Source organism: Mustela nivalis (genome assembly GCF_964662115.1).
Source record: "Mustela nivalis genome assembly, chromosome: 6".
NCBI classification, from domain to species: Eukaryota; Metazoa; Chordata; class Mammalia; order Carnivora; family Mustelidae; genus Mustela; species Mustela nivalis.
Window position 1 is genome coordinate 64241673 of NC_139025.1, and position 18165 is coordinate 64259837.

Consider the following 18165-nt stretch of genomic DNA (forward strand, 5'->3'; position numbering starts at 1 on the left):
AAGCCAGCCTAATTCTCATCCACAATAAGATCCCGTGTTCCAGCCACACTACGCGTTTCACACCTCGAGGTCTCCGCACATGTTTCACGCTGACAAAATCCTTTCCACCCCTCATTTAAAACATCAACTCCCCTGTAAATCTTTCTTTTGAGACCCCTAAACAGGGTTCATTATTTCCTTCCCTGTGTACTCGGAGTGCTGCGTACCTCTCTCATGTAGAGTATCTATCAGATTCTATTCTAATTATTGGTTTACTGTCTCCACCACCAGAAATGAAAACTTGTCCATTTACCCTTCTCTAGGATTTCCCATGTGCCGGGCACTGTTGTGAGCACTATAGCTACATCAGCTCTTTAATCTGTACCGCAGCCCATCTGAGAGGGATATTATCAGCGCCTCCATTTTACAAATAAGGAAGCTGAGACACAGAAAAGTGACATTGTTCTCCTAAGGACACCCAGCTCGTGAGTGCCCCGAGTGGAACTCGAGCAGTCTGACGTCAGCCGGGGTCTGATACCCTCTGATACTCCCTCCCCTGATATTCTCTGTTCGCCCCACAGACGAAAGCAGGCAGGTCATGGATATTAAACAGATAGAAAGAATAATCATACTGATTTCTCCATAGTTTCCTAGGCTTAAATTAGAAATATATTACCCTTGCCTTAAATGGATTTTACCTTCACCCTTGACTATGGAGGAGTTCATCTGTCCAGAGAAAATTCAGCCCAGACTGGGGAGAGAAAGCTAGTTGAGAGGTGGAAGGCCTAGGGTTTTGCTGGCTCTGCCAGGTCAGAGTCAAACTCTCCGTACCTCCCACAGCTTCCATGGCTGCCAAAACCTATAGAAACCTCTCCAGGAGCTGTTTGTAGGGGTACAACTCTGCACACATGTGACACAGAATGCCTGACACAGAGATAGTATTCACGAAGAATACTTAGGTTAGTCTCTGTAAACTGATGGGACCCTGAGCAGGAAGACACTGGGACTTTGGCAAGATTCAAACAGAGAGGTTTTTGTCATTGTTTCTTTAGAAGTGAGGCACCCAAATCATTAAGAACCTTCTTCCTGACCTAATTTAAATTTATATCTCAAGTCCCCACAGGTGATTGTCACCCATTTTACCATTAAAATCACTTCTTTTTTTTTTTTTTAAAGATTTTATTTATTTGACAGAGAGAGATGACAAGCAGGCAGAGAGAGAGGAGGAAGCAGGCTCCCTGCTGAGCAGAGAGCCCGATGCGGGGCTCGATCCCAGGACCCTGAGATCATGATCTGAGCTGAAGGCAGCGGCTTAACCCACTGAGCCACCCAGGCGCCCCCTAAAATCACTTCTTAATTCTTGTATTTTATATATATTCTGTATTTTTCTGATTAAAATTTTTACTCATGGTAGAGATTTGGAAAACTCAGAGGTATCTAAAAATATCTAATTGCATATTAGAGGACTTTACCAATGTTTTAAAATTCTCTTCTAAAATACTATTTTAAATGGCTGTATAACCTTTCGTTAGGATAAGATGAAGCATGATTTAATTAGCCTGTCCTTTTTTAAACATTTGGTCGGTATCAATTGTTTGCTGTTATAAGACTTTCTTTCACGCTCTGTGGGGATCCCAGTTGTTGAGAATCCTGTAGCCCCCATAGGAAAAGGGCCTCTTAGAGCCTATACAACAGTGCTTCTCTGAGAGCTTGTGGAATGCAGATTCTGGGGCCCCAGCAAGGAGGTTCTGACCTCTCAAAGCTGGGCTAAAGCAGGTGCTCCTCTCTTTGAGAAATGCGAACACTGACTCTCCTTGGAGAATACTTTCTCTTCATCCGGTTACTTCTTTACTCCCTTCTCAATATACACCCCCCCAAAATGAGCTGATTTCAAAGTATCAAACTCAAATTGGTTCTGGTGAAGACAGCTACTCATTTTTACCCCCCGTCTTTTATGAATTTAGGTGACTGGCCCCTCTCTGCAGTTCCTCTTTGGCACCTCCTCAGCCTTTAACCTGACTCCACCCACCATGGCCAGGAACAGCTTTTTATGCAGCCAACCAATGATGTCATTTCCCTCCTCACTACAAAACCCTCCCTTTGTGACCATAGGCCACCCAGCTTCCTTCAGCTCCTCTTTCTCTCTCTATCTCTTCAACTGCACTGGTCTGCTCACGGAATGCCTCCTCAGAGAAGCCCTCCTTGACATCCTGATCTAAATCACTTCTCCCAGCACAAGCTCTAGCTGCTCCCTTTTCTTTCACAGCACATCACCATTTATAAAGCTCCATGAGGCAGGTCCTGAGACTTAATCCTTCATCACCAGCATATCTGGCCCTGAGCAGGGCCAGTGAGAGGCAGTCCTCTAGGTGGCGATCCACACAGGCTCTGGGGCCAAAGGGCTAAATTCAAATTTGAGTTCTGCTACTTGAGACCTGTGTGACCTTTGGCAAGTTACTTAACTTCTCTGTGCCTCCTTTTTCTCCACTGAGGATAACATGGGACTACCAGAGAGGTTTGTTGTGAGAATTAAATGAAAGAAACCACAGAAGTGCTGAGAATCACAACTGGCATGTAGAATGCATCGAATACACGATAGCTTTTTAAAAGGAAGCAATCAGTATGCTTTGATAAATAAATAGAACACAAAAGACTTTCGAGTTGCATCTTTTCTCATCATCACTGCCCTGCAACCCCAGCCAAAGCATTCTTAGCCCCACCAATGTCTCCCTGCAGCCTGCTCCTAGAGAGGGCTCTACTTCTGCCCTGAGAAATCTGCTGAATACATTCTCCCTTCCATATTATTAGTTCCAGCTTTGATCCTTTCGTCACGTCACTTTCTAGAACGTGTGCTCATGTGCCAAGACCCTGCTCTTCCTTCCTCCGAGTATTTCCCGAAATGTGACCTCCTCCGAGGAGCCTTCTTTAAGTGGAACTGAGCTCATCGTTCCATTCTCTGTTTCCAACAAATAAGTTAAAGGTTGTTGTTCGAGGTTCCAAAGCTATAAATCTTCCGAGCTTTTCCCTGGCTGCGTGGTCTCACCACTGCAGGATGGGTGGGGTTTCTCCTGAAGAATGTGAGTCTAAGAAGGTAAAGGGTTTGTTTAACTTGCTCTGTATACGTTTAGCGTAATGCCAATCCACATGGATGCTGCATAAATGTGACTTGATGATGATTTAATTACCTTGTCCATGCCAGGAATAGAAACCCTGAACACTTAAATCTGTTTCCCCCCACGTTGCAATATGTTTCAATGCTGAGTCTATTATGAGACTGGTTTTCTGCATGTACTTTCGCAAAAAGGATAAATACAAAAGAGAGATTACATGAAAATATCAAATTAATAAAATTATTTTCCACATCCTGAGTCCAAAGATACCTTTGGAACAGCAGTGCATTATATTAAAAGGTGCCTTGTTTAAAGTTTAATTGCATATGCTTTATGGGTTATTTTATAAATCTAAAATAAATAACCAAAACATGTCAATACTGGTTTTTAAAGTACTTGTTGTATTCGGTGCATGCACCATTATGGAGAACTTACACTCAGAGCAAAAAGATTTGTAGCAAAGCATATGACCTTCTTCCCACTACAATGACCATCCCCTAATTAGGCAATGCATCTGATAGTCATTAACAGGAATGAGATAATGAATCACTTTCTCTCTTCTTTGTTAATTTGCTGTAACCAAGCGGCTAATGGATGTCAGAGCTGAGTGATTGCACTGATTATAGTGATTTATAGTTGCAACAAAACAATTTAAAACCATTCTGATTATTCATGTTAAAGATGCTTTATGTTTTGTTTACTAAATGTTTTATGTCCCCCTTTCTCCTACCCCCAAAGTATTGAACCCCTCCTACTCTGCCACTTTTGACAAAAAGACCTCTTCCTGGAAAACTTGAAAGTTGTAGGCTTTTTTTTTTTTTTTATTGTTTTAAACTAAGCCATTTCATTTTGTTTATCTTTTGTCTCTGTGTATCTACATATCCAAGTAGATATAGAGACAGATAGATAGATGGATGGATATAGAAATAGATAGACAAAGTTTACCCAGTAGAAACAAAAAGCCTTCAGGGTGGAGAGAAAACTTCAGTGGTGCCTAGTTCAAAAGAAGGCAGAAATGAGAGGAAATCAGGCAAACTTCAAGCCACTTACCTTGGGGCTTCCAGTCCCTTCCTCGCCCTCCACAGACACATCAGTAGCCAGAATCTCAGCTTTGATGGTATCCAGAGCCCTGAGAATCCAGCTGTGTTGTCGTTTGATTTGCCTCTGCAGCTCCTTCCACTGGCTTGCAATCATCCGCAGCATGTCCTTCAGCCCTTCTCCAAAAGGAGGGGAAAGCACAAGTTACAGGCTCGACTGCATTTTTTACCCAGGATTGACTCTTAGCCAGTAAATTAGATGACTATTTCAAACAGTAAGCCTAATTTTAAACAACCATTATCAACACCTGACATATAAGCATTTGTCCCCCAGGAGAGGGGCTGGGGGGTTTTGCCTTCACAGAAGGCATAAGGACACAAAAACGGGATCACCACAGAGATGCTTGGGTGGGAATCGACTTAGCTTCTGTGCATTGACTTAAAAAAATGCATGTTGGACAAAAATGACCAAGTATAAAAATGACTGACACCAAAGCTTCACTTTCCAAAGAGAAGGCCCTGTGTGTATCCGTGTGGAGACTTCATAGTGATCAGAAAGATGCAAAGAGGCGAAGAGAACTCGATGAGGAATACGGTAAATGGGCCAGAATTAAGACAGCAGTCCTTTCCCTTAGCATGTCCGATTAATGCTGCTCTTTCCTTATTCAGCTGTGGTAAACTCAAAGAAAGAGCCAGATTATAATTCACCCTGTCTTATGGTCTTTTACTACCAGGGTAAGTATAACCAAATGACAAAACTATTTTTTATTTATAATCTGTTCCTCATAAATACATTAATACTGGGCAAGAGTTGGTTTAAGGCCAAAACTCTGCTAATGCAATGACCAGCAAAAAAAAAAAAAAAAAAAAAAAAAACGTGCAAAATGTTCACATGTGCGAACTGGCAGGGAAATAATCGGATGTATCTCATCCGCCTGCCTTATATCGGTAATGATATCTATAAGTACCCTAATGCATATGCATTATAACTATTTGCACAATTCTCATTCATTATCTTAATGTTATTTCCAGGGCACCTACATCAAAAAGCATGTCAATGTGAAGTTTTCAGGAATGTGATTTCAATTGAAACTCGGGCGAACAGCAAGCCCAAAATAAAATGAACAGACCATTTGGAGGCAGTATTTCATCGTATAAGTATCACAGCATTGTATGCAGTATATGAAACATTTATAAATCTTGAAGGTCAATCTGATAATGTAAATATTAATAATACATAAGGAAGTGAATATATGCAGTAATTTACAGCAATGCTTCTTCATTCTTAATAGTCTGGAGACATAAAGGCTTGCAATATTTCAGGAGGATTTACCTGCTTTGTGAGATGCAATAAGCTCGAGAAGTTGGTATCCTTCCTCCTCCACAGCTTCCTTGAGAGCACAGTGACTGTCTACATTCAACTTAAAACTCTGCAATGAAAAATATGAGCATCAAACCCTGGCAAGGCAGTTAAACATAAAACATCCATACAAAATTACTTGCTACTTTTTATCAAGAACCACACAGCCCAATTTACCCAATAGACAAACTAATTTGCAATACTAAAAGCTATTGATATTTGGGATCTGGGCTCAAAATGTTTCCGTTAGATTAGCAGAGTGCATCTGTTTGGAAACAGCTGACAGATCTAGAAATTCATTAGGTTTTTATGAAAAGTCACATCCCGTAGGCTATATCAGGAGTAGCAGTGTTCTATAAAATATACTGAATTTCTACCAGCACATATGAGCTCTTTTCTTCACTTTTTAAAAATGTTAGTGATAGCACTATTTATGAAACCATAAAAAAATTGGCAGCGTAAAATATATTAGCCTTATGTGCATATATCGAAATCCACTAATAGAGTAAGGGTTGGACTGGCTGTTTCTCAGATATCACACAAACCAGAGAACATCCAGGGGCACTGAGTACTGTACTGAGGAGTCAAATGCTTCCCAAATCTTTTTGATTTTTAAAAGCTTATTTCTTACAGTGAGATTCTGCTTGAAAAATGAATATGTCAGGCACATCAGGGGCATTTTTCACTAGCGAACATCATCCAAAACCCAACAAGTGCTGGTATGGCTGAATCCCAACTCAAGGCCATTGCTTTCAGGAAGCCTTCTGTTGCTTTACGTGGAGTTACATACTCCCTTCTCCCTGCTCTTACAATGTGTTTCTACTACAGAATTTATCACCTGTATCCTGCTCTATTTCTGCACTCTGCTACCAAATTATAAGCAATTTTAAAGAAATTCAAGTTTCACATTCATCTCCAACTCAGGTCAGATGGAAGATGTTCAACAGATTTGCAGAATTCATGGATATCTGTCAAACTGGATCAACAGTACTCTCTGAAGGGGAAGGCTTCCAGTTAGGTATTTCAAGAAACATAGGTGGTTTTCCAAAGAGTTCCCAACTCTGGAATGTTAGAAGGCATTCCAACCACAGCAGGTCCAGTGGAGAGGAATCCTAATAACCAATCTGTTGAGTCAATGGCTAGTCTTCAGAGTGAAAATCAATTCCTTGAGTTGACTAATTAGGACATGAATTTGAAATACTACATGCCAAATGTTGGCTTCTCCATGACAGAGCTCCACAATATACAATATATTTCACTGTCACTGATGATTCCTTGAGCAATAGCTGTATGCAGAACCCTAAGCTTAGTGTTAAGAATATTTAACACAAGCTTGGGGCACCTGGGTGGCTCAGTAGGTTAAAGCCTCTGCCTTCGGTTCAGGTCATGATCCCAGGGTTCTGAGATCGAGCCCTGCATCGGACTTTCTGCTCAGCGGGGAGCCCACCTCCTCTTCTCTCTCTCTCTCTCTCTCTCTCTCTCTCTCTGCCTGCCTCTGTCTACTTGTGATCTCTGTCTGTCAAATAAATAAAATCTTTTAAAAAATTAAAAGAATATTTTAAAAATTTAAAAATTAAAAAAAATATATATATATATATATAACACAAGCTCATAATGATACAGGCCCAGTTAGAATGTAATTTGGATGAAAGAGGTTAAACCACCAAAAACTGTAAAGTTAGGTACATTCATTCGTTCATTTAGGAATCATGCATCATGCCTGTTCTGTACACTGGACTGATAGTGACTTAAGGGGTTTAAAACATGGCCTCTGACATCAAAGGGCAACTAAACATGTCCCTAGGAGAAGAAAGTGCAGCCCAAGTCATTGCGGATGTTCAGGAGTGACTCTGGGCTCTCTCTTTCTTAGTGGCAAAAAGGGGTCTTCTTTTTAAAGCTGAGAGGAAAAAGCAGGTTAAAAGAAACTGGATATGAAGGAGATGGGGACAGACAGATCAGAGTATGAAGTATAAAGATAAGAACTTTGACTAAAAAAAGTGTTTGACTCCAAAATGGTGAACCATTTCATCTGACTAAAGGCATAAAAAACAGGGAAGTTTTAGCCAAATATGACAGAAAGAAAACAACGTAAGTTTCCTCACAGGCTGTTCACTCTTTCTCGTATTGTCCTTTTTCAGCTATAGGTATACGGTTGAATAAAATAAAGTATGGCAAAGTAAGGGAAGCCTAATGCTTCTGGTCAGCACAAACACTATGAGCTCCATGAAAAATTAAATATTACTTTCTAGCCAAAATATGGCTGCATATACTTTTTGCCACTGCAGTAGATATCCTCAACTCTGAAACAAGGCCATGTGCAATAAGGTTCATGTATGTTTCAGGGAGAAGGGACAAGGAAAAGAAAAACACTTGAGATCAATGTGAGAGTGCCACAATTTAGGAAGAAACCTGTTCTTGAGATTTCCTTATAACTGTAAATTTAGCCTAGTGCTCTCTCTGATTCTCTGTTTACTTACAACAGACTTGTGCTGAATGGTTAGTAATCATGAGCTTCTGAAGAGGTGCATCAGGCCTATGTCTCAGAGCAAAAGAGAACCTAAGGACCTGTGAGTAGGTTGGATAATTTGACATAATTGAAGCCAAGAGTATAGAATAGATGCAGCTGGGTCTGGTTCTGCCTCAAGATGATGTGGAAGCATTTGATTAGGAAAGTGGAAGAGATGAGGTATTCATTATTAGGAAAAAGATAAGCTGATAAGCTTGATGCTGTAGAGAAGACCCATTTAATATATCTATTACCCAAATGGTACAATATTGCTTGATTTTCAGGTGCACCCATTAACCATTAATAATATCAACTAAGGAATTTGTAATGGGCCATCGAGGAGGCAGCCATGCAGGCACATTAACAAAATTGTCAATGAAATTTCTGGCCACTAAAGGATTCTGTAATAAGCACTCCCCATTCTGTCCCCACCTCTTCCTGAGGGAAGGAAGCTTAGATGGAAGGATTTGCTTCTCTTCCTCTTTCATTTTCTTTTTCCTTGAACCTGATACTTGAACACATTTCCATTCTAGTACTCCTAACACATTCCCTCACCAATGCTGGATATCCCTCTGCAACATCCACAGCATTCCCTGAAAATGCAGGGCATTCTCTGAAGATTTAATTTATGGCAACATTATCATAGGTGGGTACCACGTTCTTGTGTCAATGATTATGTGACACTCCTTAAATATGAGTAATCTGGGTTCTAGGAAACTCCAGACCTTTTTTTAGTGTCTTTAAAGCAGCATATAACTGAACACCTAGAAGAGAACAACTAAGGAAATGGAAAACACAGTGACTGAGACAAAGGACTGGATTATCAAAGAGATGATATACATCAGAGGCTGAGGAATGGGTACATCCACACCTGCAACCTCTAGCTCCACCACCTTCGATAGATCTGGGTGCACTACTCCTTGGCAGGATCGAAATTTATACCGATTCTACTTTGACCATGATCAGACTTTATATGGCAGTCATGTGGATATGAAATGAAATCAAGGAAATGTACACCTTGGTGGACAAAACTCTGCCAAGAGTGAAGAATGATCATTGCTCATGAGGACTCATAAGATTTGGATCACCTGGCACAGAAAATCGTGGGAAAGACCATACTCACATTCAGAGGCTTAAAGATCGAAAGTGGCTCAGCCTTAGCAGCATTGTCTCATGAACACAGACTTTCAATCGTGCAATGAAATACTGTTACTGTCTGCCAGGTCCATTGATGTCCATGAGTATTGAGATGTTGGTGAACAATCAAAGAGGCCGGAAACAAGTTATTGAGTCTTTCCTGACCAATTTCAGTTTTTTTAAGCACATGAATTAGTAGATATTTACTGGGAAGTCTTTGCCAGGCTTAGAGATACAAAAGATAACAATACACAATATATAATCTGGGCCCATGAAGCATATAGTTTTTTGGGTGAAAGAGATTTAAAAAAAAAAAAAAAAAAAAGCCAGTAGTATCATAGGACTCAGCATAGCATAAATGTAGAATCAGGGTTTGGTGTCTAAGAGAGAATGGAAGGACCTTAAGCAAAATGAATAGACATATGCCCTACCCAATGAGATTTTTTTTTTTTTTAATTAAAGTATCACGCTGGCCAAGTAAAACCAAGAGTGTGGGCGGTATTCTGTACAAGTGTGGCAGATGCTGGATAGGGGCTGTGGGATCCCAAGCTGGGCGCCAGGTTCTGCAGAGCCTTGCAGAGAGCTAGTGGAGAAAGGACTAATTTGTATGCAGGCCTGGAGACAGCATTTATTGTAGCAGGAAGTAGGAAGCCGAAGGCAGGTAGGTGTGGCCGGGACAGGGTATTAGCAAGAGAGGCGGAAGCTGTGATATGTGGTCATTAACTCCAAGGGCCATGAAAGAGTCAGGGAAGAAGATGTCAGAACACTGGGAACGGATGGGCGCAGTTCTCTGTTCTAGAAAGCTCTCTCTGGTTGTTGTGCAGAGTTGATTTTAAAAGGGCAGACTGGAGACAAGCAGGCCATTAAGGAGGCTGCTATGGTAATACAGGCCAGATGTTTCTGCATGCTCACAATTTTAATTAAAAAAAGGTATGCTTTTCTTCTAAATGAATGAAAGTAGAAAAAAAATGGAGAAAATCTTCTGCCTTTTTAAAGTTTTTCTCAGTGTGTGAGAGCAGCGTGTGCCAGAATTTAGTTCCTTGGCTGTTCTGATGATAAATACCAGAGGTTATTAGTCAGGAGTCTCCCAATGTGAAAGACATATTGAACTGATGAACTTTTACTCCCACTGTCATTTTAAAGAGATGGTATATATGCTGATGAATAAGGCACTTGATGACACTTTTTCTTCACACAAAAGATTTTTACTACCCTAAGAAAATGAAAACTTGCTTTTTTTTTTTTTTTTTTTTTTTTTTTTTTAAACAAGGGCAGGAGGAAGAATGTGTGTTCAATCAGAAAAGCAGAGGCTTAAAAAGTCACCTGCTACCTGCCTTAGGTCATCTCCACCCGGGGTCCCCTCTGTGCCATGCCTACACCATCCTGTGTTCCCACAGGGACTCTTGGTGAGGAAGAAAGCCCCGATCCCCTGGGTTGTAGCTGGAAGCTCCTCTTCTCCTCTCCCCAATGCCAACAACAGAGGATGATCATGTGGTCCTCAAAATACAAAATATACCTCGTAAATGCTGTATGTGTCAAGAATTGAAAGATTTTTATGAGTAAAACAGTTCTTTAAGAACCTCCTAAAAACCGGACAAGTTATTACACAGCCATTCAAGTTAGGATTGTGAAATCACATGAAAAATACACAGAATGTATTACAAGCTCAAAAAAATGAAGATTCAGAATGGTGTCTGTGATGGCAGTAGAGCTATACAAATGAATAGTCCCAGTGCATGAAAACAGAAGTCTGCGGGGAAACACAATGAAATGTTAACATCATTTGTGCAGGGTAGGACCTGGAGTTAATGTAGCCTGGTCTCATGGAAGGGGTTCTCTGTGCTTCGGCTTTCTACAACAGAAGATGAAAATAATACTGACTTCTAGGTTATTGCGAGAATTAGAGATAATGATTGTAAAGCACTGAAGCAGCACCCGGAAATAAGTGGGACCAAAGAAAAAATCATTACGACTTTTAAATTCATTTTTTCTCTTTTCCAAACATGGTCTGTGGGGAATGGTACTTTACAGTAACTTCAGACGACCACAAGCACTTCCCGTTGAGGCTCTCTGAACTCTGCAGGTGCACAGACCACATGGTCTTTCTCCAGTGTCACCACCCAGCACAGGTCTGCCCACAGGGGGCGCCCAAACATAGATGCTGCCATCTGAGATGGGGCCAAGGCTGCCTGGACAGAGAGGCCAATGATTTGGGGCTTCCTTCTGCCTCAAGTGTGTGCTCTTGGGCAAAGCATCTAACCCTTCTGGGCTTCTGTTTCCTTATCTACAGTCCAGGCATTTGGACTCAATATTTTCCAGTCCCTGGACGCACTGATTTTATCTTTCAGCCAGACGGTTCAGGATAGGTGGCTTGGGAGGCTTTTTATTTATTCTAAACTAGAAAATTTTCAAAGGGGGAAGAATCCCAAAGGCCATCTAACCATTCATCTACCCCAGGGCAGCTCCGTCCCTCAACCATCCTGGGCAGATGTGTTCATTCTATTTTTAACTATCTCCAGGGAAGTTTCTTCTAACTTCTCATCCCGAGTGCGCAACATTTCTTCTCAGGAATTTAAGAGCTCTGTGCAAAGCAGCACGAGCCTTCCTCTGCTTCAGATTCTTTTGCCAAGTCATCTCTGCAGTGTGGGAGTTGGAAATCAGAAACATTGTGAGAATATGCCAACAAAATCTACACGTCCAATCAATCATCAAGCCCTGCCAATTAATTTCTCCAACCTCAACTCTTCCATATTGATTAACACTGCCTTTGAGTCAGGCCCTCATCATCATCTCTTGCCAGGTTGACTTCAACGGCCTTTGGTCATGGCCCCTCAAAACCACATTTACTCCTTATTTGTGGCCTGCCTGTGAAGTGGCAGGCATTGTCCTAAGTACATGGGATGTGGCAATGAAAAAGGTAAATAGCCCCTGACCTCTCAGAGCTCACCATCTAATGAGGGGTGGAGGGTGTGCATCTTAACTGCAGTCAATTGTGTCAAGGAGGCCATGACAGCATGTGGATGCTGGTGACAGCCTGGTCTCTGGAGCTGGTTGGCCTGGGTTCAAATCTCAACTCCTCCATCACCCACCCACTGTGTCACTGTGTGGAACCTCTGGTTACTCAGTTTGTTCAACTGTAAAAAGGGAGAAATGTTAGTGCCTACTTCAGGAGATTGCTGTGATTACTTCAGGAGATCACCAGTAGAACACAGTCCGGCCTCTCATAATAGTTCAAGAAAAACCATTTCATTACACAGAATGGCCTGCCTCCAAAACAACTCCAAAAAAGATGCTCCTTCATTGTAGGATAAGGTCCAGCCTTATGACCTACAGAGCATGACCTACAGAGCCCTCTCGAATCCCAACCAAGTCTGCTTCTCAGGTCCCATATCTGCTTGAAATGCTCCTGAAATGCATCAAGTTTCCAGCTTACACCAGCCATCTCACACCTCTGAGATTCTGCTCTTGCTGGCACCTCTGGTAAGAACTGGTATGGACAGCCCCCACCCTCTTCCCCTGGCTACGGCCTGCTCATTTTTTAAGATTCATTTCAGGGGTCGATCTCTCTAGCAAGTTTTCCCCGACTTTCTTCTATCCTCCCAGTTTGCACATTGTCCTAAGTGTCCCCAGGACATGTGCAGAGCTCAAACCGCTACTTGCTACCATGCTGGATAACTAACTGGTGATGTATGTTCCTCCCAGCCATGAGTTCCTGGAGTTTCTTCTCACTCATTTTTGAATCCACAATGCCTCAAACAGTGCCGGGCACACAGAATAAATAAAGATTCATACCAAAAACCTTCATGGAGCTTTCAAACTGCACATGGCACTTTGGGAGATGTTGGTGCAGTCACTCTTCGCTTGGAAGTGGTTGATAAATGTCCCCAAATTTTACTCAGTGAACACCATGTAAATGAGCTGTCATGTTCCTTCGCTTACAAAATTACTTGCCAATTACACTTAGATGATCCCAGTGTAATTGCCATGTAAACTGTACCCTGGCTGAGATAGCCCAAATCATCAATTTAACTTTACCCTCTCATCATATGGTATTTACCACATAATTAAATAAATGGTCAGCCGCCACCACAATTGTATAGCTCCCCAACGCCATGAAGTGGCTACATTTGTCACTGATTTATCAGTTATGACAATACGCAACACACCTCCAGGTATATTATCAGAAGCTTAAAAAATTTGAAAGCACTACAAAACTCTTGAAAAAGAAGTTACAAGTTTATGATCAAAAAAAGAAGCATCATAAAACCTTTGTTTACTTTAAAAGAAGAAAGAGGAAGAGGAGGAGGAGGAGGAGATGAAGAAGGAGGAGGAGGCAATAAGATATAAAGACAAAAAGTCCTTATTCCCCCTAAGGAGACTTTCTTCCTGAAACCTCAGATAATAAAAACATCTCCCAGAATTTGAAGGGAAGGTCAGTTCTTCAAACAAATCCCAATTTCTTTCAAATAAACAGTTGCATTTTGCTGTGTGTGGAAAGGCAAGTGTATTTTACTAAGGTTGACATTCCTTGCTGATCGACTTGCTAATCCCTCATGCAAGAATCAGATGGTGGGAGAGACCCTAGATGCTGACAGCGCCTCCTAGTGACCACATTTTCATTTGCTTTTCTGGATGCCACCTCCACACGGGGCACAGGTAATCACACTGACTTCCCGGCATGGCCACATTAGACCAAATGGATTCACAAATAGAGGTTCTGTCTAAAGGGACTGTTTGACTTCCAGAACACACTGCTCTGAGGCTCTGATTGAAAAAGAGGTCAGTGCTGGCCCAAATATCACTCTGCCCCCCGCGGTGGAATAATTGATGTGCAGCAGCCCCTACAGATGTGGAGTCACTGAGGTGATGGATGGATAGAAGTGTATTATTCACATGTACATCTGCTAATATACAGGCCCCAGTGCAAACACCAAGACTTAAGAATATTATGTGGATTTAGGACAATCCCTGAAGGACTCCACTTCCATTAAAAATTTGTTTGGCAGCCTGGGGCAGATCTATTCCAACTCCCACATGCTTCATGCATTTGAGAGGGGGAACCAAACTGCCTTAAAAATAAATTTAATAAATCTTGTAATGTCAAATCATTAACATCCTGTCTAGTCATATCGTCTACGTATTTTGAAAGAGCAACATTAACCTGTGGAATTTTTTTTAAAGCTTTCTAATATCTGAGTTAACATTTTTATTCTCCTTGGGTTTTCTACCAAAGGGAATGAATTACATCCTGAAAACAGGAGAGAACATTCCAATTTTTTCCTTCTATAGGCATTTCTCTTGTCACAAATATACCAGACAACCCAGAAAGCTCTGTGACCAGAGTCCATTTTGGTTTGGAAATAGTAGAGGAAATAATTGAACTCACAGACATTTGCAGTTATTGTTTGCTGATTTACAATACTAGTTACAATTTGCTGCTTGTAATGGTTGTAACACTGCTCTTACAAATGTTCATTCATTCATCTAGCAGATATTTTTAGTACCTATTATGCACATGCAAGGCTGGGTGTCAGAGGAGACAGCAAAAAGACACACAAGCTATCCCCTCAAGCAAGTGACAGTCTGGGTGGCTGGGGAGAAACCCAACCTCTCTAAGGACACCTGAGCTTCGCATACCACATATACTTCTCAGGTCTCCAAGGAAAATGCTCACGATTCCTTCCAAATGAACAAAATATCCTCACCTACAATGTGTTTGTTTGCTCTTCACAACCATCTTCAGCAACTGTAACAGTTCTTTTCTGTGTCAGATCTGTTTCAAGCCTGAAACTCTCACCTTAATATTACTTATATTGAGTGCACTGCTTCAAGATTCCAAAATCCTATGTGACCCAGTACATAAGGAGGATCTGTACATGGGTGTACACTGGAAGAGCAGCGGAAGGGGACGGCACCCTGGCTCAGGTGAGCTAGGTCACGCACTGGCTTCTGTCCAAATAGGCTCCTATATGGACATGCAGCCTGGGCTGGAAGCCTCATGGTACAAAGCCAGTCTGCAAACCTTCTCTTCAGCACTTAGCCTATTACTACCCTAAGTAGGAAGAGTTTAATAAATGCAGTGTTTCCCTGGCATCCTAATTTAAAATAACCATTCTGTCCTAAAAAGAGCAATAAACAAAATAATTGGTAAAATGTTTAGCCACCAACAGTTTTCAAAACGTGAGAACTGCTGTGTAACACGGGATCAAGTCCTAACACTGAGACAAGCTAAAGTGTATTCCCAAGGGCTTTGAACAATTCAGGATTCCTTTTAAGCTGAAAACGGAATACTCTGTGTCTCCTAGATGGACAGAATTAGACCTATGAGCCAAGGAACGCGGTCCAGGACTTTTACATGGCCAAAATGAGCGTCCTGTCCCCACACATCAACATCAAAATGCCTCCATGGTTAGGAATGCCTGGCAGATCTTTCCATTCCCAAGCCACCAAAGGAAGTAACTCAAGGCTGGGAGCTGAGTATTTTAAATACCCCAAAGAGAAGTAATGCTGCTTCCCTACTAAACTCTCAGCTCTTCACCTTAAGCTGATGGGAAGCAAGAGGAACAAGCAAATAGAACTTCAAATGTCCTATGAGGCCACCAGCTCTGCTAGGCAAGGCGAAGGGAATTGGCGGCCAAACTCATGCAGCTCAGGTTTTTGAAGTCTAACCGACGGTCGCCCATTAGCTGAGCAATACAGTCACTGCTGTACGGTGGCAGCTGCTGGTCTTGTGAAGCTCAGGCTTCTTGGGCCAGTGTTGCCCATCATCTCAGCAGAGAAAGGTAGCCAGGGAAAGGTGGGCACCAGGAAGTGCCCATCATCTGTTAACTTGAAGCAATGAAAAATGGAGCAGAGGTAGAGATAGGAAAGCAAAGCAAAAGAAAACCAGCGTTTTTTGGGAAATTTTCCTGTATGGCTAAAAACTGTGAGACGTATATTGTTGTTGTTGCTGTTAATGAAACAAATGAGAGCTATTTAATAAAAATGCGATATAATACAAAGTTCTAAATGTAGACAATAAATGCATGAAAGTATCTGTATGGAGATTTTGTTTCTTTTCTTCTTTTTTTTTAAAAAAGATTTTATTTATTTGACAGAGATCACAAGTAGGCAGAGAGGCAGGCAGAGAGAGAGAGGAGAAAGCAGGCTCCCTGCTGAGCAGAGAGCCCGATGTTGGGCTCGATCCCAGGACCCTGGGATCATGACCTGAGCCGAAGGCAGAGGCTTTAACCCACTGCGTCACCTAGGCGCCCCTGTATGGAGATTTTGTTAGCCAAGAACATTACCAGTTTAATCCAGTCTGTCTTTATAAGTACTTAGGGTAATGACACAGTAAGGACAAATTTTCAAACCCTCCCGGGTTACCAAGGGTTATAAGAAAGGGTACCAAGATTATAAGCACCGTCTGCAGGATTTGGGCACTTCTCTGCCACCTTGTGGTAGCCCCCCCAAATTGCAGACACTGATCCTAAAAAGAACCGCGAAGGTGGGCTTTAAAAGCTACCCCAGACACACATACTCAACCTCTGTAGGCACATAAACATGGACTCTATACGCTTTTTCAGACCTGTAGCAAAAGCCGTCCCTAGACTACAACAGACTTTCATTACATGGGGTCTCTGAGCTGCTGCAAACAACAGCCACTAATGGGACAAGGAAGAGAATTTCAACTCATGTTAAAACAAAACAAAACAAAACAAAACAAAAACAAAAGAACAACAAAAAAGAACCCTGAATGCTCAATGCTGTATTATTTGCAAAAGCATAAATAAGGACGCGGCTTAAATGGCCATCATCATGGGAACGATTACATAAATTGTGGCTCATCCACACAATAAAATATTAAGGAGCTGCTAAGAGTAAAATGGGTAGTAGATCTTCATGTACTGACAGAAGGATGTCTGAGATATCTTTAGATACAAAAAGCAAGTCATCGAACAGTATGTATAATATGAATTTTAAAAATTCTTAAAATGTATGCATTTTTACACCAACAGGTCCAAAAGGATACAGAACAAACTGTTTATGCAAGTTATCCAAGGGAGGGTAAGACTTTTCACTTTTATTTTTATGCTCTTTTATACAGTTTGAATTTTTTTTCCAGTGAAGAATGAAAGATGAAGTTTCCTTCACCTTCAGCACATGCCCCCCAAGCCAGGTCACTGAGCTTTTGTAACATCTGCCCCTTCTGTCCCATGTAAATACTCCTTGTAATGTTCACATTCCCTGGCTCCACACACCCCTAGATGGCCCTAGAGCTTCAGTTCTACTCTACCCAGAGAAGCTGTCTCCCAATTTTCACATTCTTCAATACATTCAAGTCTTGGTCAGATTTCCATCAGCTATGGAGTGGCAGGCCTTGCTGTGCTACTGTCAAGGACATTAGTAGCCTTGGGGAAAATAGGGAAGATGAAACAGACATTGGCAATGAGGTTGTGACCATTCGAGAGAGAACATCAAACGGAAAACTCTGATCCATCCCCCTCTTGCTCATCTACACGCTCTCCTCTGTTCTTACCTACCTTCGATCTAACCCCGACCCTCATCCTCTCCAGTCTGCCCATGGCTAGGCATCATTTCACCCTTGCATTCAACAACAGCCTCCCTCATCTTAGGCTTGCTCCACCCATGCCAAGGTAAGCAAGCTCCCGGAACACACTGGTCCTTCCAGGACTGGAATCCGAACATGCTTTTGACACATGTAGAGACCTGATGGCTGCTTATCAGCCTGGCCTTGATGTCTGTTGAGCCTTGGGTTCCTCAAACTGTTGAGATATCCATGTTCTTTTAGGGCAGAACCCCCCAAATAGTGTCCTTTTAACATACTTTCTATTCACATCACAGACTAGGGACTTGTTTCCTTAATACATATAAAACTCCCATAAATCTTGAAGCAAAAATCCAAAGACCCAACAGAAAAAATAGGCTAAGAATATGAGCAGAGAGTTCTCAGAAAAGAAATACAAATGACTCCTAAAAATATGAAGAGGTACTCGACTCCATTTAAAATACAAGAAATACAGGGGCGCCTGGGTG

General features: G+C 41.7%; 1 protein-coding gene across 4 annotated transcripts in view; it reads right to left on the bottom strand.

Moving 5' to 3' along the window:
* AKAP6 (A-kinase anchoring protein 6) overlaps window positions 1-18165 on the bottom strand; it is a 464347-nt gene that overhangs the window by 210021 nt on the left and 236161 nt on the right. For all 4 annotated transcript variants that reach the window (XM_082737844.1, XM_082737845.1, XM_082737847.1 and 1 more), the window contains 2 exons: window positions 5460-5556; window positions 4140-4303 (listed from right to left, as the gene is read on the bottom strand). In XM_082737844.1, the coding sequence (XP_082593970.1) occupies window positions 4140-4303; window positions 5460-5556 (261 nt within the window). The remainder of the gene's footprint in view (window positions 1-4139; window positions 4304-5459; window positions 5557-18165) is intronic.